Raw genomic sequence first — 24,412 nt, forward strand, 5'->3', positions numbered from 1 at the left:
TCATATTTGCTGTCAAAGTAGGGAGGGGTTGAAGAAGAGGTCCACAAATACAGTCATTAGTGGTGACCATACAAATAAAATGATGATGATGACGACCAGAAATTTAACTTTAACCACACACAAAAAAGCAAACATGTCCAGGACCTTCTGTTATAGGGGTGACTCTACTGACAACATATGGAGGCAGAGAGTGCCTCTTTCAAAATGGCACCAGACTTGAACAGCTTCAGTGTTGTGGATTGGAAGGGAGGGGTTTTTGTGAACACAGAAAGACCCACCTGCCTTTCTCCCTGTCACCTCCCATCCCAGGCAGTCGGTACAAAAGCAAAGACTCTCCTTGGCTTCTGTGAAGCAGGAAGTGGCAAAGCCAAACTTTCTGGTTCCTAGACCCATTGGCTGGGCCAACAAGGCTAGCCCAAATGGACCCCTAAATTGAAAGGTCATCACACATTACTGCAGTGTTTTGCTTCGCAGTACAAATGTCAACCATATTTATGTGCATTCGTTGTTTTATAGCATTACAATATTTTTATATTCTGTGTTGATCCATATCATTTCATTAAGTCTATTTATTTCTCATACTATTTTGTAATGATTATTTTCCCCATTTTTCCCCACTCTCTGGTTTTTGGGGGGCTTTCTGTCACATGGCCCAGTTTGCTAATCAGTGGGTAAGTTGATTTTGTTTTAGAATTTCTTTCTGTCTTCAAAAGTGTTTACGTGTCCATTGCTTGTTGTGAACAGTGTGGCGAGAGTGGTAACAACATTGGTCCAAAATGTAGGTCCCCAAGCAAGAGAGTCTGTATGTGTTCCATATTTGCCAGATATATCTTCAAGACTCAAGAAAGGAGATTCTGACTAAACATCAGGAAGAACTTCTGACAGTAAGAGCTGTTAGAGAGTGGAAGGGTCTCCCTTGGCAGGTTGTGGACTGTCCTTCATTGGAGGTTTTGAAGCAGAGGTCGGATGGCCATCTGTCATGGATGTTTCAGCTGAGGTTCCTGCACTGCAGGAAGTTAGACTTGATGACCCTCAGAGTCCTTTCCAACTCTACAATTCTATGATTCTTTGATTCTACATAGAAATAGGAATGGCAGGTCCTTCAGTAGTTGTGCGTGAGAGGGAATTTGGCAGCTTATGGCACAAGACTGGAGAAAGCCCATTTCCACACAAATGTTGAAGGACGGCAGCCCTGTACCCTTATGTATCCAATCACCCAAATACAAGGGAACCAGATATGACCAGCAGGCCAGATCCCTTATTCCGCCACCTGCTGCAGGCCACCTTTGGCAAGTAACAGGGCCGCCCACTTGTCAGAGATCAAAAGGGACTTGCTGTCAGCATCAGTTTACTGGTTGGAGGTTAGCAAGCCCCTTTGATTTAAATTCCACCTGTGAACAGACAGAGCAGGGCTCGCAAACAGTGCTTACCTCCTTCAGCTGAACTTGGGAGGTCTTGATGGGGGACTCCTTAGTGTAGCTGATCCCAGTGGGGCTTGCTGAAGATCAAGAGAAGGTCTTTCCTGCCCTCCCACCCCTAATCACAGAGTGAGAGTAGCGTGTGGATGTGCTTGTGGGTGCCGTAGGTATGGGGAGTGAGTCAGTATGTGTGTGCATGCACAGGTGTGTGTTGGCCATACCCACCTCTGGCATGCACCCCATTGAGGCATGGCCAACTTTCAGTGTGGGCCCGGGTTGAGGAAGGTTAGCCACTCTTGCCCTAGATCAAAACCATAATGGTTGTAAAAAGAGCCAAAGGAAGCTCCAACTCATTTTCACATGTTGAGATTTTGGAAATGTTTATGTATGAAGAAGTCAAAGTATCATTTCCCCCTTAGAACTTGAGGCTTGGCACCAAAGACGTATGTGTGCACTAATGCACGTGCAAACCAAAAGCCACTGCAAAAGGAAAAGTGAATAGAGTTGCCATGCATATCAGCATTCCATCCATCCATTCATTTATTTAACAGGCTTTATGTACCACTTGCTCATCAAAAACTCTTAAACAGTCTACATAAAATATAAAAAAACACATTTTAAAATGCCAGTGGAAAAATGAGCATTTAAAATCCCAAGGTTTAATATCTCAATTTCTACAGGCCTATTCAACGCCTTACTGAAATGGTGTGGCACAAAAGTATGCCCGTTCTTTGGAAGTGTTTCCATAATTATTATTTTTTTGCAGAAAGCAAAAGCCATACTTATTTAAAACATCCCAATGTTTGTAATCACAGTTTTAAAATATAGCAAAAGAAAACAGAGGAAATACCCCCTAGCTCGTCTCAACTATGCCTTACGCTTAAGGTGGTTGAAGGAAAGCCCACCAGTCCCTTCTCCTTTGCTTCTTTCAAGCAAAAGCCCACCATTACTGTTCCTTTTTTTTGGCGACTTGTTACTGACTCCTAAGGCCTTTCTCCCCATGCTTGATCTCATTCAGCATCACATAACTGAGCTTCCTACCATTGTACATATGAGCATTGGGCATCTTTTGTCAATTCCCTCTCATACCTAAACTGGGTTCATCAAAGCTCTCTTTTAATTCCTTTATAATCAAAGAAGACCCAAACACCCGAGAGGTCTTCGAAAAACACACCAAGTAGTGGCATTCCTTAACTCACCTGCAAATGGGCTAAGCATTGGGGGGGGGGGCTTTAACACACAAAATAATCCCTGGAGAAGATACATGATCGTGAGCACTAGGTATCGGCGCTAAATTATGATCCCCACAAATAGCCTCATTCAATCATCTTAAGACGGTTTCCTGAAGCCTGAGAAATTCTCATGCTCGCAAACTGAATCGCAAGCTCTTTTCTTCCTTGCATGTGATTCTCCCTGGCTGCAGAAGACTAATTTACTGTGATTATAAGCTTGCTCACGGTTACCCCGATGGCTGTGCCTTTGATTTTCGTGGGACTTGAGAATGGGCAACTGTGGACTACATTACAGTCCCTTTTATAAAAGCGGCAATTGGCACTTCCCGACATTACATGTGTATCTGCATCCATTTACTTGTATACAAAATGTTTGCTTCATTAATCTGAGCACAGTGGGCAGTTGCTTGACAAAAGGGCAGCTCTCCTGGGATTTATTAAGTACATCTGTGTGGAAACTTTGGGAGGAGGGAGGGAAAGGAGGCAAATAGCCTTCAAAAAGCTAAATTTTAGAAAACTATTCAATGGGCTCCTGCCAAGTTAGCCTAATGTTTATATTGATTTTGGTGCTTTTACTCTGAGCATTATGCTCTTGCTGTTTCAGGTAGCCTTGAACTATCAAGATAGGGTTAGTCTTTACAAGTCATATTTTTTTGTGAAGTGGTTGGTGGGGCATTCTTCTCCCTGGAACAAATGTTCTGAAAGGAGAATTACTTCTTCCTTTTTTAATGGATGTACTTTGAGAATAGAAAAGGAGCCCTTTCTCCTGCTAACTGCAGGATGGAAGTCTGCTCTATTTATCGCCGAAACAGGGTACGAAAGTCTTTCAGGTTTAATTTAAAGTGGGCTTCTTTAAAGAGACGGCATTTTCATTAGTGGAAGAAAAGGCAGAAGCAAGAAGATGGAGAATAACAGCTGATTTTGTTGTTATGCCTTTTGTTGTTATTACCATCTCTTCAGGTTTCCTGGTGGAATTTTATTTTTTGCCCATGTTTGAACAGATTATGCAGGAGTTGTATAAACTGCAGTTCACTTCATGGATAAAAGGGCTCTTTTTTAATATTTAACAATTGGCCTCTCATTTTATTTCTAGAGGCCATAACTTATGAATGAGAATGGTTAGATATAAAGTGCTTTATTTGGGGGGGGGGAGTCATCTTGCTTCTGCAGCTGAACCAAACCTTTGAGCTGAGGAAGAGGGAAGACCCACAACCACCTTAATTACAGAGAGACAAAAAGTATCTTTCACATTCCTTTGCCTGAATAAGAATAAGACCTCAGTGCGTCTAAATAATAACCCTATTAGCTGCTTAACTCAACAGCGTACATGGGAAATTTTTCAACACAGAGTGTAAGAAAGTACTAACAGGGTGGATCATTTTCAAGGTTTTGTTCATTGGGGGTTCAAAATGATAATTTTGAGCAAATCTGATCTGTCAGGTTTAGACTCTTTGTTCTATGTATGACTTATGGCAAAAGTGTTGTGTTCATATAACACACTAATGCTGCTTTTGTCTCCTAAAACGCAGCAACAATACCATTCAAAAATAGATGACTTGATTGAAGAAACGGTGAAGGAAGTAATTTCACTTCTTGTTTCAAAGGTAAATCTATTCACACTTCGTAGCTGAAAAGCACTGTGTCTTTTTTTTCTACAATGCCTGCTTTCTACAATAAGGAGATGTTTGGTATTTTTCCTGTTGCATTTTTAGAGGAAAATAGGCTTGGTGACTAACACCAGGTCAGTTCATCACGATGTTTACAGATTTAAATTAGATCCCTATTTGATCAAGGATTCCTATGCAGCGTCTATTAATCGGGTATATTTCTTTTGTGCTTCATACTACAGTACCTTCATTAATTACTGGCATCGACCATGACCACATTTGTACTATATTAAGATTAGCTTTAATTAGGTACATCGTTGTTTTCTTGCTTGTTTCATGATGCACGTGAAGCAAGTGTGTTCTCCAGATTTTTCAAAGGCTTTTAAAGCCTATTTTAATTTTGACATTGATCTTACATAGAAAGACCCTGAAAGGCTTTTTGTTTAACTCTTCTTTTTAGCCGCCCTTATTTTCAATGTTGCTTCTTTGCATTTCTCCTTCTATAAAGGGAAATCTTGAAATAATTACGTTGGTCTGAGAATGTTTCAAATAAAGTAACATAAAACTTTACAGAGAAGAAAATGCACTTTCATGAACAGGGTGGGTTGTGAGGTACAGGACCAATGGGAATGGCAGAATTATCAGCCTCAGCTTGGCCCAAAGAGTAATAAACAGTGGTACAATTGCACCTGGTTTTCCCCAGTTTGACTCTAGTATCTCTCCATGGTCTAGTAGCACTAGGGATGTGGAGGGATTCCAACATTTGAAGCTACAAGCTCTAAACTGGAGATTCTTAGGTACAAAAAAAGTGCTACCCACAAGTAATTTCAGGGACAAAGGCAGGGGGTCCCAAACTGTGGTCCACAAGCTTCGTTTAAATGGTCCATAGTTGTGCCCTATAAGTCACGGAGGCCTCTAGACACTAACATGGGCAGATAGCATCAAAATTAACCTTAGATTTTAGTCAGATTTGGATTTTGAGTATTGTATTGACCACACTGGGTGTCACATAGGTGCTCAGAATGAGTTGTGTGAAGTTAACTTACTTTTTCTTCACACCTGATCAGGCTAAAACACGGACTTGCCCCAGGCAATTAATTGGCTTCTTTGTGTTCACCAAATATCCCAAAATGTTTGGACATGCCTTCTCATCACGCCTTAAGTTTTTAGCAGCTACAATCCCAGTTTACCTGTGGAAAAATACAGGTTGATCCCTCAGTTATCTGAACCTGTATTTTCCAGGTCTAGCTCTAAAACTGACCACCTTCCAGCATTGGGGTCATTGGAGAACCATATTTACTATCATTTGGCACCCTGATTGAGATGACTACAGTGAATTGAGCAGATAAACTGCTTTGATGGGATTCAGCGGTGTATAAATTTTATGAAAGAAAACTAATAAACTTAAATAGAAGCTATTCAGTGTTGCGGTAATAGGAAGGCAGAGAACAGGTGCCATCAATTGAAGTGGGGCCCTTCCTTATATTCGAAACACAGCGAAGATCACTTCTTGGTGTAATGAGACATGTTTAGATGATGATGTAAGACTAATGGTCTTACAAATAGATATGTCGGAAACAGAACAGGTTAAAGATCTGACGACTGCAGTTTACTACCGTAACCCCTTCAAGCCATTAGGAGCCTGGGTGAGCGTCTCAGATCCTTACAAGGAATAAGGAATGTGACACTGTTGTGACACTGTTAGAGTGGCCATTAACAGCATGCCAGGGGGAATTTTGTCCTGTCCTCTCACTCACAAAGTGGTGCTCTGATGTTCTAGGAATGAGAGTCATCTGGACGGCAAGCAATTGCTCTTTAAAACATTTGATAGGTTTGTCATAAGGCCTATTCGCCTGGAAGTACAAGTTGCAGTAATGTGACAGCTAATACAGCTATAGCATATATCGGTGTGCATAGTTTTGTTTTATTTTTAAATTAATCTCTGGTCTCGTTTAAGGTGATAGGGTTCTCATTCTGCTTTACCCTTCTGGTGATGTGACTTCCAAAGTACGAATGATTAGGAATTGGAGTTCTTAGTTTTTTAGGGTGCAGGTTCTCATTAATGGCCAACAGAAGTGGCTTTTCAGCTCCCTGGCTGGTGTTTGAGTAACGCCAAGAAAGAAATGACACAATACGCTTATTTCTGGGAAGCTTTCTTGTGATTCATAACAGAGGGCCAAACTTGGCCTTACGCCAGTGGCGTAGCATGGGGGGTGCAGGGGGGGCTGGCCGCACCGGGCGCAACATCTGGGGGTTAGGGTTAGGGGGCACAAATCCACGGGTTAGGGGGCGCAAATTACTTGCCTTGCCCCGGGTGCTGACAACCCACGCTACGCCACTGCCTTACGCATGTAGCCTCCCAACCTCCTTGATTTTAAAATGAAAAGTACTGAGGGATGTCACCGTTTTGAACTGGCGGGGATGGGTTAGGATCTGCTTAACCTTTTCCTCCCCAGCTGTTTTTTCTGCTTAAAAGCATCTGGGTGAATTCTGACTGGGCACTCCTTTCAAGTGAAATGTTACAATTGCTGCAAAGCCCACAAGCAATAAGGAGCCAGAAGGACACAGAGATGAGAAGTAATATCATTGAATCTTTAAATCCCAACACTTTGTTATTTAAATTGAATGTTCTGGTTACAGTAGCTGTGGTGGGGAAGTAGTAGTCCATCAGTTTGTATCCTTCCACAACATAAATTTGTATATTCTAGATTGCTGGATAGACTGAGCGCCCTTTTATGTAGCATAGATCTAGCTAAGGAATTGCCAGTTGCAGTGTTTGGTTGCATAGTAGCAGCCACAGGAGAAAAATCCTTCCCCTCCTCAGCCTTAGGAGTTTTACAACGGCATTATCAATATTTACACGCTGCCTCTTAATGTAGTTCATTTCAGTGCTGGAAGGTGTGCTGTCTAAATTATCAAGGTATGATGAAGGCACTTTCTTCTCGTCAATCCTTTCATTCACTGTAAGTATTCCAGCTCTTGTAACAATTGCTTTCTAAAGTCCACTCTGAGCTAACAGTGGTTAGTTACAGGTTTTGTTTCTTGCTTTTTATCTCTCTGAAGGTGAAAGCAGCTGCAAAATACGTGGACGTTCCTGTAAGTAGCCTTTCCTCCCCGGTACTAGTTTTGTAAATTTTGCCGCTTTCCACAATGTGTACTTTTTCATGTGTTATCATTATGCTTTCCTTTAGCGGTTCATTATAGCTTTACAACAAAGTATTTAAACAGATACGTCGTGCCCCTAGAGGGGGTTTCATTTCCCTTAAGCAGAAGCTAACTCTCCAAGCAAAACTAAGGAAGGTTACTCTCAGTGTACTTTTTCAGCTGCGGAGGAGTGAGGATTGTAACCTAGGAACTGTTTCACGGGGGACGTCTTGTCATTGGGAAGTATTTCTCCAAGGCTTAGCTCATTTGGGTGGATGCTTTGAAAATTATATCCTTTGTCCGTGAATATCTTTCTTGCGCACCTCAGATGCTCCAGCCGCTGTTGCTCAGATTTGCCAGGTTATTCAAGCCTAAACCTAATTTCTTTCAAACACTGGAAAAAGCAATACTGTACAGAATGCTATCCTGTTCTAAACCACCTTTCCCTTTCAATTATCAGTCATTTTTCCCCTCTGAGAAAATTCTAAGCTTACCTGCTTTCTTTCAATGCTTTCAAAGCTGACCTAATGCAAAATCTGGGAGTACACTAGAGCCGCGCGATACCTGCTTTTCAGCTTCACCAGCTAAACATCGTGATATGCTGATATATCACAATGTCTGAAATAAGGATGGAGCTATGTAAAGGCATTGGCTGGCTTCACGGTTTTCCCCACATTGTGATTTTTGCATAGCACACACACACACACACATCATGATTCACAATATATTGCCAGGTCAAAAATTATGAAACCAATATCACAATATGGCTTTCGAACCAGTTTTGGATGATATATCGATATATCACCCAGCCCTAATTACTGTAAGTCCTGCCCTGCAGAAAGACGATCATGTTGCATGTATCCTTTATGTGCATAACATTTTCCTTTGAGTTCCACAAGTGAGGATAAACATCCCAGTATTTGCATACATAATTGGATTTCCAGTGAGGTTGTGGCAAGCCATTAAGTTATCTGACTAACCCAAATGTAGCCAAGCCGTGCTTGCAATTGTTACTTTTATCACTATTGCTGTTGGTTAAGATTCTGACAGATTGTTAAGATGTCAGTAATATCCCCAGCCCTTTCACCTGCAATGGCTTGGCTTTGTTTAGCTGCCTAGTTTTTCTTGCATTATAGGCTCTTGCTCCACTTAATGAATTATAATGTAGATTTTTTTAGGTTGCAAATAATTCTTACACTTTGGATCTTTTAAAAAAAAGATGATGAAGAAGAAGAATGCCCTCTTTTTTTGTTAAGAAGCATCGTGACAGTTCTGTGTTTCTCCCTCCTTCTGGTACACTGTTAACGCTCAGTTGAAAGGTTTGGCCTGCTCTTCTGTATTTGCATCTGTGGCTGGGAGGGGGGGGAACCCCTGTGGGGAACAGAGGTTTTTACCAGGCACCGGACCCTCCTACCAGTGAATGGAGAGACATGACCTGCACCTGCAGGATTAGGTGAAGCCACAGGAAGATCATTGGCAGAAGCATATAATTAGCAAGGAATTTCTCTCTCTCTCTCTCTCTTTTTAAATCATCTTCATCCTACCAGGTTAACAAGTGATTAACCCTCAGGAAAAGAATCTGCTGTAGTTTACTCCCTTGTTTTAAACTCTTTCCCTTTTTTCTCTTGCCGTGGTATTTGGTTACATGTGTTACAGTGACACACTAACCCTGTTACCATGCTTCATTTCCTGGGATTCTGCCTTGATGCCTTTGTGTTTCCAGATTTCCAGCTTACCTTTGCGCATTGTTGACTGTGATAAAAAGATGTCTATATTCTACCAAAAAATAACAGGCAGACCAATGTACCTTTTCTCCCTTGAAACTGGGCAATTGATCCACCGTGTCGGTTTTTTTAGCAATTTGTCAGACATTTGCTGAACCAAATATACTTTCTGCTGTCCCTTCCTCACTGCCATCTAATCCTAAAGAACCACAGAGCAGAGTTTGTTGCTTCCTGCATCTTCAAACCTTTCACGATACACCGAGTAACAAATTGCTCTATAAAAGAATGACTTTAAGCTGGGTTCCCTGTCTCATTGCCAGATGTGGCTGGCAGGGATAAGATGGTGTAGAGCTCCCAGCTTCAGGATCACTGCCAATTACCAACAGAGGTGAGGCACTGGGGAGGTCGACAGGGTTGGAGGTGCAGTGGAAGAGTCAATTCGCTTCTTAGGCCACTGCTTCCACACTGTGCAAACCTCCCCGTTGCCTTGCCTCTCTCAGTAACTGGCAGCGACCCCAGCATTGGAAATCGGAGCTGCCTAGCCCTACCCTACCAACTAGTACTAGCAGTTATTCAACCTCCGGGTATGAGGCGGTATATACCGTATTTTTCACTCTATAGGACACACTTTTTCCCCTCCAAAAATTAAGGGGAAATATGTGTGCATCCTATGGAGCGAATGCAGGCTCCTTGGCTTCAGCGATAGCAATGCAAAGCCTCCAAAGTGCAGAGGGAGCGCTCCCTCCGCGCTCCGGAGGCTACGCGTTGCTATCACTGAAGCCTGGAGAGAGAGAGGGGTCAGTGCCGCCTGAAGCCTTTGGAGATCAGCGGGAACTCTCCTGGCTTCAGCAGAGAGGGAGAGCTGTGCAGCGCCCCTTCAGCGAAGCTGGAGGAGAAATGGAAGGGGCTCCATTTCTCCTGCCACTTCGTTGAAGGGGCGCTGAGCAGAGAGGGGGAGAATTATTATTTTTTGTTCTCCCCCTCTAAAACAAGGTGCGTCCTATGGTCGGGTGTGTTCTATGGAGCGAAAAATACAGTAAATTCAATGAATAATAATCATTCACATAGTCTACCTTGGTGGTATGTGCAAGGTTGTAGGCCCAGCTTGAGCTGGCAGAGTTTTGGCAGCCTGGTCCAGCTCTTCCTGCTTCTCAGGAGTGGTGCATCCCATTTCGCCGCCTGAGGTAAAACAGGAACAGGCCACTATGCCATGCTGCCCTTACCTGGGAAGCCAAAGAGTCGGCGACTCTGCGGCACCGGCAGTACTTCTCTAGCGGCAGCACTGCTTCCGTTGCCTGAGATGGCTGCTTCTACTTCCTCTTGTTTAATATCCCATTGCAAATGGTTCCTACAAAATTACAGTACAGGCTTATAATGCTGACAGGTGAGTGACGACCTTCCCCTTATCAGCAGCTTCTGCCCAGCTATGTGTTTTCCTTGGGTTGTGGTGAGGTATTTTGGGACGATGGCTGCTGCCGATGTAGCAGTGCTGTCACCAGCGCGATGTTTTATTTATTTCATTTCAACAATTGTGGGTGGTACTGAGCTGACTTTTAGTCAGAGTTGACCCGCTGAAAGTTATGAACGTGACTCAGTTGGATCCATTCATTCCAGTTGATCTGTTCTGAGTCTAATACTGAATTTCCACTTATTGCTTAACACCACAGCTTTTTAAGAACTGTGTAATCAGGTTACAAAAAAAAGATAAAATAAGTTGAAATTAACTGTAAAATGAAGAAAAGGCTTGCCGAAAATGCCTGCGTGAAATTTAATAAGTCTCCACCAAGCACTTGATGTTCAACAGTAAGTGAGGTCACAACATGTTCAACAGGAAGTGAGGTCACAACATGTCGTTGGTCACAAAATTCCTGGTTTTGCAAAGCAATGTAAGGTGTTGCAGCACCACAGAGTGAGCAAAGTATGCCAATAGTGCAAAGGTTTTCAACCTTTTTGAGTCCACGGCTCCCTTGACCAGCTACATTCTTTCCACAGCACCCCTGTGGGGCTCAGGAGCCCAGCTATGTCACCCCTTGCCTGGAGAGCTGGCAACCTCTCACCCCTTTTCAAACACTCTCCTTTGTGGAGTGTTCCCTCAGCCTCATCTCCTCTCTCTTTGGGAGGCAGAGACACGGGAGGGCATCAGAGGAAGGGCGGGAAGGAAAGAGGAACAGTGGTGCCCCTGACCTTCATTCGAGGCACCCCAGGGTGCCACGGCATACTGGTTGAAAACTACTGCAGTAGTGACCTTTGCATTCTGAGAACTCCAGTCCGTAAGCGGACAACCCACTAGCTTGTAGACAGGCACACTCACAATTCTGTTCTCAGTTTCCCCATTCCATTTTTCCAGTTTTGCTCAATAACTATAAATTCCTTTACACTGACATGGCTGCAGAAATATATTTTGTCTCCTTAATTCTGAAATAAATAATCCTACGCTGGTTAACAAAGCAGCTTGTCAGATCTTAGACTTGCAAGTCAAAAGGCTCTGTTTGAGAAGCTCTTTTCAAATAGTGCCTTTAAAAAGTTTCCAGTGACTTAGGTAGTGTATCTTAAATATTTGAAAGTGCCGTAGATCTTTTTGTTTAAAATGCACTCCCTAAGTAAATTTTCATAAAAGGGAGTTTTAATGGCTCTTAATTAGCTGTTTAATCCAGCTTCATTAGCTTTATAAAGGAGAACTTAACCACTGTAGTTCTTTGGAGAATCATTTGTGTTTATCGAGGCATGTATAGACAGTGAGTAAAACTATTTAAAAGGAAAATTAGATTTTTTTCCAGCAATTTATCAGAGATAATTACCCTGTGTACACTGGAGGGGGGGAAAGATAGTGTTTTAAAGAACTGTAATTCTAATTGGTAAATGTCACCAGCTGTTGCAGTTATCATTCTTGTGTATATTCTTCTAATGATTAGAGTCTCATGCTACAAGCTACATGAAAATATATTCACTAGGTGTGAAATTCCCATATGTCACAAATTAGGTAAACATTTCCAAGAAAAAGGGAGAAAGATTGCTAATGGGAACCCCCCCCCCCAAAGAATCGACTGCTTTCAGGCTATCTCTTTTTTTAAAGAAAAAACGACAAAAACTAACTTGAAACCAAATTTGCATGTTTCACTAAAGATATTAAAGAGCAATTTGTTGGGAAGAATTGCTCCTCAACATAATACTAGCTTCCAAACTCTTTTCATTTGTGATGTTGATCACAATTTGGTTTCATTTTTCCTCCTTGTGAAATCCCCTGAAAACATTGCTGTAACATACATAATGTTGAAATACTACTACACCTTCAGTTTAAATTAGGGTTGCCATATTTCAAACAGTGAAAACCTGGACACAAAAGTTGTTGAGCTTTTTTTGGCCAAAGTTCTTGAGCTTCTTAGGCAAATTAAGATTTAAAAAAACACTTTTGAGCTATTTTAATGCAAAAACGACACTTATTAGATACGCCACGTTCTGTACAAAACACAAAAAGTGCCATTGTCCTCCTCTCGAGAGAGGTTGTGACATAATTTGGTGGGTTTTTTTCTGATGTGCTGAAATAGGGACCTCAGTAAAAGTGTGTACACACAATGCTCCTGATTCCTTTAGTCATGGTTAAGAGAGTAAGCTAGAAGATCCCCTCACCTCACCTCTCCCTGGCTTCCCCCCAACTGGTGTTAATTATGGTTATATCAGAACATAAAACCATGGCTAAAGGTAACCAGTATTCGCACTAAAGCTTCCCAGCATACCCTGTTAATCAGAGTTAAAGTTAAGATCAATGCTGACTTAAGCATTAACATAGTTAAAAACATAATTGGAAAGAGGAACAACTGCAAAGACCCACAATCCAACAACAACAACAAAATATTAAATACACGACAAAACAGCAAACATTAAAAAACTTCCCTATACAGGGCTGCCTTCAGATGTCTTCTAAAAGATAGTTGTTTATTTCCTTGACATCTGATGGGAGGGCATTCCACAGGGTGGGCACCACTATTGAGAAGGCCTTCTGCCTGGTTCCCTGTAACCTCACAGTGAGGGAAGCGCTAGAAGGCCCTCGGAGCTGGACCTCACTGTCCGAGCAGAATGATGGGGTGGAGATGCTCCTTCAAGTATAATGGGCCAAGGCTGTTTAGGGCTTTAAATGTCAGCACCAACACTTTAAATTCTGCTCGGAAACGTACTGGGAGCCAATGTAGGTCTTTCAGGACCAGTGTTATGTGGTCTCGGCGGCCACTGCCAGTCACCAGTCTAGCTGCTGCATTCTGGATTAGTTGCAGTTTCTGGGTCACCTTCAAAGGTAGCCCCACATAGAGTGCATTGCAGTAGTCCAAGCAGAAGATAACCAGAGCACGCACTGCTCTGGTGAGACAGTCATGGGCAGGTAGGGTTTCAGCCTGCATACTAGATGGAGCTATTAGACAGCTGCCCTGGACACAGAATTAATCTGCACTTCCATGGACAGCTGTGAGTCCAAAATGACTCCCAGGCTGTGCACTTGGTCCCTCAGGGGCACAGGTACCCCATTCAGGAACAGGGAGTCCTCCATACCCACCTGCCCTCTGTCCCCCAAAAACAGTATTTCTGTCTTGTCAGGATTCAACCTCAATCTGTTAGCAGCCATCCATCCTCCAACCGCCTCCAGGCACTCACACAGGACCTTCACCGCCTTCACTGATCTTTTAACCATTTAAGGTGTGATACACCCACCTTTTCTCAATCATGATTACTGGTTTTCAGAAGGAATTTGAAAACATTCATGTTTATCCAGGCATTTGATGACTGAACACCATTCTTGGCAATCTTGAGATGATTGAAAGACAGAACATTTTTTAGACCGTTTTAACTGTTTTAGAGGTGTTTAACTGTTTTTAGAAAACTTCTTTAAAAATAGCTTGCTGCAAATGTGTTTGACGCCCTGGACTCTTTCAGAAGGAAGGGTGAAATAATAATAATAATAAAATAATAATAATGGCTTTTTCAGCCAGAGCTCAGGGGATATTACTGACATCTTAACAATCTGTCAGAACTCAGTTCTGGCACCTCTCAGGTGGGCACCATTGCCATTATAAGAGGCGGCCAGCTTTGCAGGCAAGGGATGACCTAACTGGGCTCCTGAGCGCGACAAGGGTACTGAAGAAAGAATGTCATTGGTCAAGGGAGCCGTGGACTCAAAAAGTTTGAAAACCTCTGCCCTTGGGTCTTCATCCTGCCAACACTTTGAAACTTTTCAGATCAGGCAAGTGAAGAAATAATGAAAGCCTGTTGAATTCGCCTAGAGTTTCTCCTCCAAACTATGTCATGTGAATTCCTCAGTCTCAAACTTGGGTTGATTCCAAGACCAACCTGGGGCGGGGCAGGGAAGGAGGGAGAACAGTAAAAAGTACCGTGTGTTTTCTTGACTTGTAATGTATCCATCTTTTGTTTTCATATCCATGCTATGCTACTATACATCCAGACTGCAGACCACAACTGTGTATGTATGGATGAGTAAATATAATGGACTTTAATATATATATTTTTCATAGTATTGCGCATGAAACGTCTCATGGTATTTATAGAAGCCTTTCCATTCACAATCAAATTATGGCATTTTCCTCTCACTACCGTGCACTGCTATGTTTTTCTTTTTCTTTCCGTATGATTGCCTCTGTGTGTCAGCACCTGCAAAATACACATCTGGAAAGAAAATATATATCAGTGACACTTGAAACATGCATTACTGTATATTTTGGGGAGGTGGGGCTCGGGAGTGAAGCTCTTTGGAAACAGACCAGAGTCTGCTTCTGTTAGAAGAACGGACTCCGCGTTCACCAAATTTAAATTCCAGACCTGCTGTAAATTTCTGTCAAATCTGATATGGATTTTGGGTGAGACGAAATGATGTGCATATGTGCATGTTTTTATTATTATTATTATTATTTGTATAAATGTGTGTTTACCTGAAGAATAAGATTTATCACACAGTGCAAGTTATACCTCTGCGGTCTTCCCTCCTGCCCCTGCCCCCAATCTTTCTTTCTCTCCCCCTCTCACAGAAACCGGGAATGGATCTAGCAGACACTTACATAACGTTTGTTCGTCAGAACCAAGACATACTTCGCGATAAGGTCAATGAAGAAATGTACATAGAAAAACTGTTTGATGTAAGTATAAGTAGCTGTCTGAATCCCAAGTGATCTGTCTGAATATTACGAGCTTCTCTTTCGGGCTGCAATTGCAGAGCAAGATACTTGTTTTTGTTGGTTATTGCCATGCTGACAAACCGGCCTTAACTATTCTATACCCAAGAGGCATACTGGTTGACAAATAAGTTAATATAAAGATACTAGCGCTATGCTGTCATTGTAACTTCACCCTATTTTTTATTTTTTAAAGAGCTGCCACAAAGTAGAGGGTCTTGGGAACTCTGAAATATTGCTTTTCCTGATGGTGATGGTGATGATGGGATGTTATGTTTTGGTGAATCCTCTCTGCACTCTGATCTTAAATAGATGAAATTATCACAGTGGTTCACATAGCTGGTTGCTATATCCTATGCTGGTCCAAGCAGGGCAAATCCATTCTGCTTTTCACTCTATCAACTGTCAATAGTCCCCCTCTAATAGTACGTGGCCAGATGTCCAGTATGTGGGGCTTTAGATGAAATATCTTTCCAATCTCTCCCAAACCGTGTGCTTTGCACAAGCTCATTGTGTATATTTATGCAGAGCCCCTTTGCCCCCCCCCCCCATCTTCAGCTGACAAACTGCCCCCAGATTGACTTGCAAATAGAATTAAGACGGTCCCTGCCCTCAGGCTCACAATCTAAAAACCACAACACATAAGGAAATGGGACAAGGATGTGGGAAACTAACGCGTGAGCTAGTTCTTAGTTCTTGCAATGGCTGGCTGTAATGGCAACATTTCATAAAGAAGAAGAAGAGAAGGAAGTTGCTGGTGACTCAGCAGAGCCAACAGATTCTTCCTGTCCTCACCTATCTCCCTTTGCTGTAGTCTGAGAGTTTGGCTGCAACTAGATAACAGCTGAGGAACGTGGGTGGTGCTGTGGGTTAAACCACAGAGCCTAGGACTTGCCGATCAGAAGGTCGGCGGTTCAAATCCCCACAACGGGGTGAGCTCCTGTTGCTCGGTCCCTGCTCCTGCCAACCTAGCAGTTTGACAGCACGGCACAGTGCAAGTAGATAAATAGGTACCGCTCCGGCAGGAAGGTAAACGGCGTTTCCGTGCGCTGCTCTGGTTCTCCAGAAGCGGCTTAGTCATGCTGGCCACATGACCCGGAAGCTGTACTCCGGCTCCCTCGGCCAGTAAAACGAGATGAGCGCCGCAACCCCAGAGTCAGCCACGACTGGACCTAATGGTCAGGGGTCCCTTTACCTTTACCTAGATAACAGTTGAGAGAGGACCCTCACTCACACTTCAGACTTGCAATTTGCATTTCCATGGATGGGTGTCCCTCCTGGATGTCACGAGTGCTCACACAAAGAGAAAACTCCCAAGTGTGAGTCCACCTTTCACTCTCAACATTCTCTGCCTTGCTCTCCTGCTCTGTCTTTGCATTGTCGTCCTCCTAAAGCAAAGTGGCCACAGACACACTTTCAGTGCAGAGCTCTGTAAACTGCCCTGTGATTTTCAGATGAAAGCCAGTATGCAAATTTTTAAAAAGCATAAATCAATGAGCAAGCTCTTGAACGATCTAAACATATACGCTTGCACTGGACCGTTTGTATGGACCGTTCTTCTAAGTGATCTATTTCCTCGGGGTGTTGCAAACTTCAGCCCCTTGACTCTCCTCACGGAGAGCTGTGATTCCGATTTTTTTAAAAAATAGTTTTTATTAAAGTTTTTTTGAGGGTTACTAAACAGGGAAAGGTATCATCTGTCATCTCCACTTTGAAGTGATGGAGTCTTTTTCACAGTGAGAGACACTTTGGTCATAGACATCTTTCAGCTGAGGGGGAAAAGGATAGAAAGATGTTATTTTGCTCTGTTGCCTAGTGTTAGCATCGGGGTTTGTGTCAGCATCATGTGGGTAGCTCCTTTATTTTTATATATATTTATATTGATATTGCAAGAGATTGGGGGTCCAGAGCTTGGTTGGTTGTGTTCAGTTGATTGCAGTATGGCTTGTTTGCAGGGGGGGGGGCGAGCTAGGTTGTTGGGTCAGGTTAGCTAGATTGGTTTGTGTGCTGTTGGGGGGGATAGGTTGTCTTGCAGTGCTGTGTATGTGATAAAGAGGAACCATATTGAGATGAAGGCTTGTCTGTGTGCTAGTCTAAGTTTGTTGGTTAACTTCTCTATAGGTGTCAGGCTTCAGGGAATCCGCTTCATCCCCCGTGGCAGTAAATAAAAAGATCAAACGAAAGGAATGTCTTACCAGTTAGATTCTTTAATAATCACAGTGAGAGATAAAAGAACACGTCTACCTAGAAATGGTGGTGCTCCCAATTAAGGCTCACTCCCCCACTCCGTCCCCATTAATCTACATCACTCCTACATCTTGTAACCTGATCTTGTACCCTCTGTGCTTTCTGTTATAACACATTCTGAGCTCTTCATGTCTTTGGAGAAGGGGGGGGGGTGAATGCTGTCCAGAAACTGCGAATCTGTTAACTCTCTCTCTTCTAGTGTTTCTTCTGCTAGCTGTTCCCTATCCAGCATTCCCCAGCTTCTGCCTTCTGAACTATGTCCCTCTGCAAACCACTGTTCCAAATCTATACTGCCTTCCTGTTCCTGAGAAGGTTCAGGATCGGGGGAGGGGGGTGGCTCCCACCATTCTTCCTCAGTGCAGACCTCCTCAGCATGGTCCCTGACAATAGGGCAGTTTCCCATACATTTTGGTACCAGGGGTCTATTTTCACTCCACGAAATCTCCAGAATAACAAAACAGGCAATGGAAGCAACTCCAGAACTAGCCCTATTAAATATATTCCAGGGCAGCAACATACACACACGACAAGGAACTCATAAGTCACTTGCTCTCAGCAGCTAGAAATTTCACGATCCCATTTTATGTGTATTTAGAGCACTGAGTGCATCAGTCTGGATAAGCCCTCTAGCAGCCTCCCCTAAGACTGTTGGAGAAGTCTACCTTTCTTCGGCAGTTCACTACGGTCAGTTCTTGCCCCGGGTCTGAATTCGCCTTACCATTTGCCAGAGAGGTGCATCTTTATTTATGTTCCATCTCCACGGCATTTTAGAAAGCTTTTCTGGCAGTTTCGTTTAATTATGCAAGTTGCCGCAAATGTTTTCACAACAGCGATTCACAGCCTTTGCGGTGACACTTCGCTCGCGGTAGTTTGCGGAAGGTCTCGCTTCGCAAGACTCTCGTGTCGCCGTTCGTCGTCTGTTAGCTTGACTGCTCGAAAGGAGCTTGACTTTAGCACTCAGTCCCTTTTCTTACAGACACTTCTGAGCGGTTGTAAAATTATTTTTGAAAAGTATCATCTGTTTTAATAAGCTAAGTGTTAGTATGTGTGAAAGAACGGTTTATTTATTTATTTGCAAAAGCTATGATGCCTTGCAGAGGTAAAAAGGGAGGGGGGGAACAACTCCATCCTTCCAGCTGGCATTTTTACAAAGTACCAGAGACATATTAGCAACTTCTGCATCAGTTTGGTGTTGCAGCGGGATCTGCAAGCATATGGTTCATTTCTTAGGATTTCTGCCTGTTTGCACTGTGATTTCTCTCTCTACAAATGTTTAAAACTTAGATAGGAACCTTGATAGAGATTTCAGTGGGCGTTGGGCCAGATCCATAGCACTCGCTCCTGCGATGTATTGAACACACAGTCCTGATTCTGTGCTAAAATGTATTCTTTAAATAAAAAAAAAACAACAACCAGGCATTCAACATGGCATCCAGTAGTAGTTTCCAGCAGATGGAGTTTACCTGTTCAGCAGTGAGATGCCATGGTGGAAGCTAGGATTGGGGAGGGAATAGGAAAACATAGATCAGGTAACGGTCTTTGTGCTGGACCACAGCATCTGGTGGTGATTCTTACCTGGGATTTGCAAGCTGCTAGCATCATCCTGTATGGGTCTGGATCTCTGAATGTGCCCAGCAAAGACCATGCCTATTAACTGCGCTTACTGAGCAGGAAGAGAACTCACAGGAAGAAGGAGCACGCTGTTCTCTTCCCTCCTTCTCCTCCCTTTTAACTAACCCTCTCACCCGGTGGTCACAAGATTTTGGCCATTCAATAATCATGGCCCAATGGGAAAACTTATGGAAGATCAATTGGAAATTCACAAATTGTTATACGATTAGAGGGAACTTGCAAAAAATGCAACACCAATCCTCTGCACAGGGAAGAGCTGGTTTGTAGCCCAACTCCTATGAGCTCATGGTGAGGAAAAACAGGTTTTAGGCTTTTCTTTATTGGGGTCAGGCATTAAAGGGCAACTCATCTTTACCTGGGCGTTTAAATAATAATAATAATAAAATAAAAAAAAATTATTTATATCCCGCCCTCCCCAGCCAAAGCTGGGCTCAGGGCGGCTAACAACAGTCAAAATAGTCCAACATTCTAAAACATTCATTCTAAAATTAATTAAATCAAATTAAAATCAAATTAATGGCAACCATCAAGCAAAATTTTGTGCAGATTGCCAGAGGAGGGGGTCAGGCTGCGCCCTGACCAAAGGCCTGGTGGAACAGCTCTGTCTTGCAGGCCCTGCGGAAGGATGTCAGGTCCTGCAGGGCCCTAGTCTCTTGTGACAGAGCGTTCCACCAGGTTGGAGCCGCGGCCGAGAAAGCTCTGAGAAATGGGGTGGGAAGGAGGAGAACCACGCTCTGTTCACCCCTGGCTACATGTGAGATTATGTTGGACTTCCCTCCCAAAGGAGCTGAGGCAAGTGCCATCCTTGATGGGCTTTAGGTGGGCAGTGAAAGCATATTTATTCCATGTGGCTTCTAATCTATGGCTGTTTTAACTGTGTCCTTTTGGTCTTGTATCCAATGTGGTGCTAAGTCAGCATCCCATCAACACAATAATTCCTGCTTGCACAACAGGACTTCACCCCCTCTCCTCCCACACCCCAAACCCTCCAAAACTCTGCTCTGGGTGGTTGGGAGAAACCCCAGGACAGAATAGCTGTCAAGTGTCCCTTATTTGAAGGGACAGTCCCTTATTCCAGCACCATGTCCCGCTGCTGTCCCTTATTGATGGATGTCCCTTAAATGTCCCTTAAATGATGTCCCTTAAATGATGTCCCTTAAATTTCAAAGGAAGCAGCTCCTCTCCCTCCCTCCCTGCTGGCCAGGGAGGAGGGAGGCTCCAACTGTGTTGCTTGGCTGTGTTGCTCACCCAATAAGAAGTCTAAGAACGACTGGGGGGTGGAGCTTGCATGCCTTGTGTGTGGCTAGTTGATGCAAGCTGAGGGTTTTTTTGAATGTTGGACGCCATTTTGTTGCACGTGCTGCTGCAAACTTTGCAGTGCAAAGCCAGGCTGGGGAGCCATCTTAAGTTGAGGCTGCATAGGCCTTGTGGTGCATGTGATTCAGATTCTTTTCAGTTGAACCTCTGGTTACAAAGTTGGTTGGACAGTGTTCTCGAGGCTACCAGCATGAGTTTGACCAGACTGCAGGAGGACAGGAAGACTGGAGTGCCTGGAACAGGTGAGGCTGCAGGTCCCTTATTTTGGCTGCTGGTCCCTTATTTTCAAATCTGTAAGTTGACAGCTATGCAGGACAGATGCTGGAGTCCTGTGTCAGGGAGAAGGGGGTAGGAATCCCATTGCACCAGCAGGAATCCTTATGCTTACTTAGCACTGCACTAGATGCAAGCCTCCGGTTTAAAGTTTCTAGTTTTAACTATAACTTTGGTTACTTGGTTGTGTTTTGGCTTGGGGGTTTTACATGATCTACTTCAGGAGCCCATGTTAGGGGTGAAAAGTGGCCTAAAAAAGTAAACATTTGAGTTGCCGTATATCACCTGGTTCCAAAACCGTACTCTCTAAAATCCATAGAACTGGGCTAAGAAATTGCTATGGATCTGTTGCATCGCACTGGAGGACTCAGTCCCCTGTGCTTTTTAAAAGGGCTTTTGTTGTAGCTATTGGCAAACCGACACCTCCAATTGTGAAAGCCGTGTTGATGTGCTTCAGCTGTCTCTACAACACACACTGTGACAGCAGTTTTTATCTTGCCACTTTCTCCTCCACAATAACGGCGGTAAGAGCTCTCTCACAAAGCTCACCCTAGTTGGTTAAACACAGATTCACATTCCTGTGTGAAATATTAACAATGCGCCACCATCTCTACCTGTTCCAGTGGAGTTTTAATTGGCATTAGGCTTAGTAAATGAGATGCTAAAGTAACCGACTTAAAAAATAAAATTAGCTGGTGTTAACCTGGTCATGTGGCAAAGGTGAATGTTGCTCATTAAAAAATGTTATTTCTGTGGTAAACATGCTTTCTGATCCACATATATGCTTCTTTCCCTGAAATAATAATGCTTCTTCACATTTCTTTGGGTTACATATCAGTTTGACATATTGTCATTTGCGAAATAAATATGAAGATAATGTCTGTTATGAAAAGGAGAGAAGGTGTCAAGTAAAGTAGAAGAATGCTATTTCTTGCAAGTCTTGGGTGCTCTACTTTTTTTTTTTAAGGGATCTCTGTGGGCCCACCAGATGTGCGTTTAATTTACAAAAATGAAAGTGCAGTTTCAGGCTCTTGGAATAGTTAAGGCATCGCTAATTAATGTCACACGATCCTGAGTATATATTCTTGGTTAGTGGTGCTGGATCAGACCCAAGCCCACCAAGTCATAGAAACATAGAATTGTAGAGTTGGAAAGTATCCTGAGGGTTACTTAATGTGACCCCCCGGAATGCAGAAATCTCAGCTAAATTATACATGACAGGCATCCCCCTTACGCACAATAGACTCGTGTGTGACCACGTATACGCATGGCATCAGGAAATAAACTCTAACCAGAAATGGTGTGTGAGAGAGCTGGAAAGTCCTCATGGCTTGCAAGGAGACCCTCACCAGAGCCCCAAGAGGAAGTCAGTGAGCTAAAAGTCAAGAAGAAAATGATGCGTGGGAACATTCTTCTTATGGCTGGTCCAATAGGAAATGACTGTTGACCTGCCAGTGGACTGTTGGCTGCCTTCTGTTGATCTCCAATTGATTGGACAGAAATGATGCTGGTAATATTATGTAGGTTTTGAAACCACCTTAGTCAAGAAGAGCAACTTACCCAATGGCCGTGGGCCTTGCTTCTCGGCCTCTTCCTTTTTGCAGGTTTTCAGCTTGCAAAATGAAGCTTATTTTGAATATCAGTTGCATCAAAAGATATTGAAACCAAGTTGGTGGATGTACTGCATGTATTTTCATCCTAACCATAGAAAACATGGATTCACCATTCTCGGATATCACAAAATGGACTTAGAATGTATGGGTTGGAAGTATAATACATAGATTCCAATGAGAGAGAGATGAAATAATTACAGTGTAATAACTGAGCACAAGTTGTCCCTTTCTTTCTGCCCAAGCTTTCAAATGTAGCCAATGGAGTTTTCTTCCATTTGGAGGGTCAATCTACACTACTAACTTTGTCCTGATTAAACAGCTGTTTTGCAAAAGCTTAGTGTGATCATGGCTTCATTTTTTCCAGTAGTTGCAATCACAGAAATTGCTGCTGGCTCTCCACATGTTCACGCTAGCTAGTCTCCATGTGATCAGACATATGAATACGTAGAAAAATCCAACCGTTCGAATCGGCTCTTAGTTTAAATGCACCCCTGTAACACATTTGGTCGGAAACTTTGTCGCTAAGCTATGTACGTCTTTTGAGTACCTCCAGTGAGTCCCTCCTCCATAGCCCATTTCCATGTATAACCCACCCTATCTCTAGGGATTGGAGTAGTTAACAATATGCCCAATTAAAATGTGAAATACCATATGCCCAGAATAGATTAAAGGAACTCTGCAGCTGTTGAACCTCAGGCCTTACCACTCACTTGAAAACCAAAAAGAATTGTCGTATTTCTGGGAAATATTCTTGGCTTGGTGGAGTTTCCAAAAGACAGGGGCTCCGATGTCAAGGGCCAGCCACTATAACACTTCTCTCGATGCCCTTGCCTTGCTGTTCCAACTTTGAATCTGCACATCTGAGTGCCAAGATGTTAGTAGCTTGTGGGAGCGAGACCAGTGCAGCCTTCCCAAAAGATCTTGTTCAAATGTTGGCCAAGGGGGGTTGGGGTAGCTACACCATTTCAGCAACTTGAAAGCTGCCCCTGAAAATGGTCCTTTCCCTTCTTCTTCTTCATCATCATCATCATCTTCTTCTTCTTTTTCTTCTTCTTCTTCTCCTCCTCCTCCTCCTTTAATCAGCTTCGGTCAGTTCACTTCTGGGTGCTGGGTGAAAATGAGAGGTGATTTCTCTGCTACCAATATGTTATTGACATTGAATGCTAAATCTCTGCCTAAGTACATGCCTCATGTTGCACATAAGGAAGGAGTTGGTAAGAATGTTCTCTGTGACCTAGAGTTTAAGCTGGCAGAATCCATTGACTCTGAAGGACTGGAGCGACCAATGCATATAATCTGCTATTTTTGTTGTTTTTGACTTTCTCTGACCTTTGTTTTGTAGTACAAGCAATGCTTTCATGTAGAAGGCAGTCGTATGTGAACGGCACTCTTGACTTGGTCATAACCATTCTTGATGTGCATTTTAATGTTTATTTTTTTGCATCCAATGAAACAGATGGTTCCGTGATTTGGGGGTATAACAACAATCTGAATTGAATGCTAATAACATTTACCACATTTCAGCATTTTCCCGTCGAAGGAAGGCACAGGCTAATGCAGGCTCTGTGAGACACATGAGGCTGCTTGGTGGAACAGGGTTTCTTTTTCTGAAGTTTGCAGTGTCGTAATGGAGATCTGTGAGCATTTGTTCTCAGTCTTAAGTAACTAATACTATATGCATCACTTCTGCATTCTGCCCTTTTTTGAAGGAACTTGCTGGTTGGCCACATGGCAGCCTATAAGAGCCCACCCAAGACTGAGCTTTGTACATGTGGAGATTTATTACATTGAATGGTAACATCCTGCCACTGTGGCCTGGACTCTCATAACTTATCTATGTCATGTTTGAATGTTTTTTTGCCATCAATATTTTTGATACTGCTGTGGTTTCAATAGCACTTTTCTGTCCTGTTGAAGTCTGTTTTAACTCTGTCCTAATAATTCACACTTGGAGGGACGCGGGTGGCACTGTGGGTTAAACCACAGAGCCTAGGACTTGCCGATCGGAAGGTTGGCGGTTCGAATGCCCGCGACG

The 24,412-nt window shown here is 43.1% G+C and overlaps 1 protein-coding gene across 16 annotated transcripts in view; it reads left to right on the forward strand.

Annotated features, from left to right (window-relative positions):
* Positions 1-24,412, forward strand: part of CADPS2 (calcium dependent secretion activator 2) — a 368,776-nt gene that overhangs the window by 320,346 nt on the left and 24,018 nt on the right. For 4 of the 16 annotated variants that reach the window (XM_083463298.1, XM_083463313.1, XM_083463308.1 and 1 more), the window contains 6 exons: positions 657-671; positions 4,180-4,254; positions 7,137-7,220; positions 7,321-7,353; positions 14,572-14,589; positions 15,152-15,259. In XM_083463298.1, the coding sequence (XP_083319424.1) occupies positions 657-671; positions 4,180-4,254; positions 7,137-7,220; positions 7,321-7,353; positions 14,572-14,589; positions 15,152-15,259 (333 nt within the window). The remainder of the gene's footprint in view (positions 1-656; positions 672-4,179; positions 4,255-7,136; positions 7,221-7,320; positions 7,354-14,571; positions 14,590-15,151; positions 15,260-24,412) is intronic. The other 12 variants (XM_083463307.1, XM_083463300.1, XM_083463311.1 and 9 more) reach the window with 3 other exon arrangements.

This window comes from Podarcis liolepis, assembly GCF_965112155.1.
Source record: "Podarcis liolepis genome assembly, chromosome: 10".
NCBI classification, from domain to species: Eukaryota; Metazoa; Chordata; class Lepidosauria; order Squamata; family Lacertidae; genus Podarcis; species Podarcis liolepis.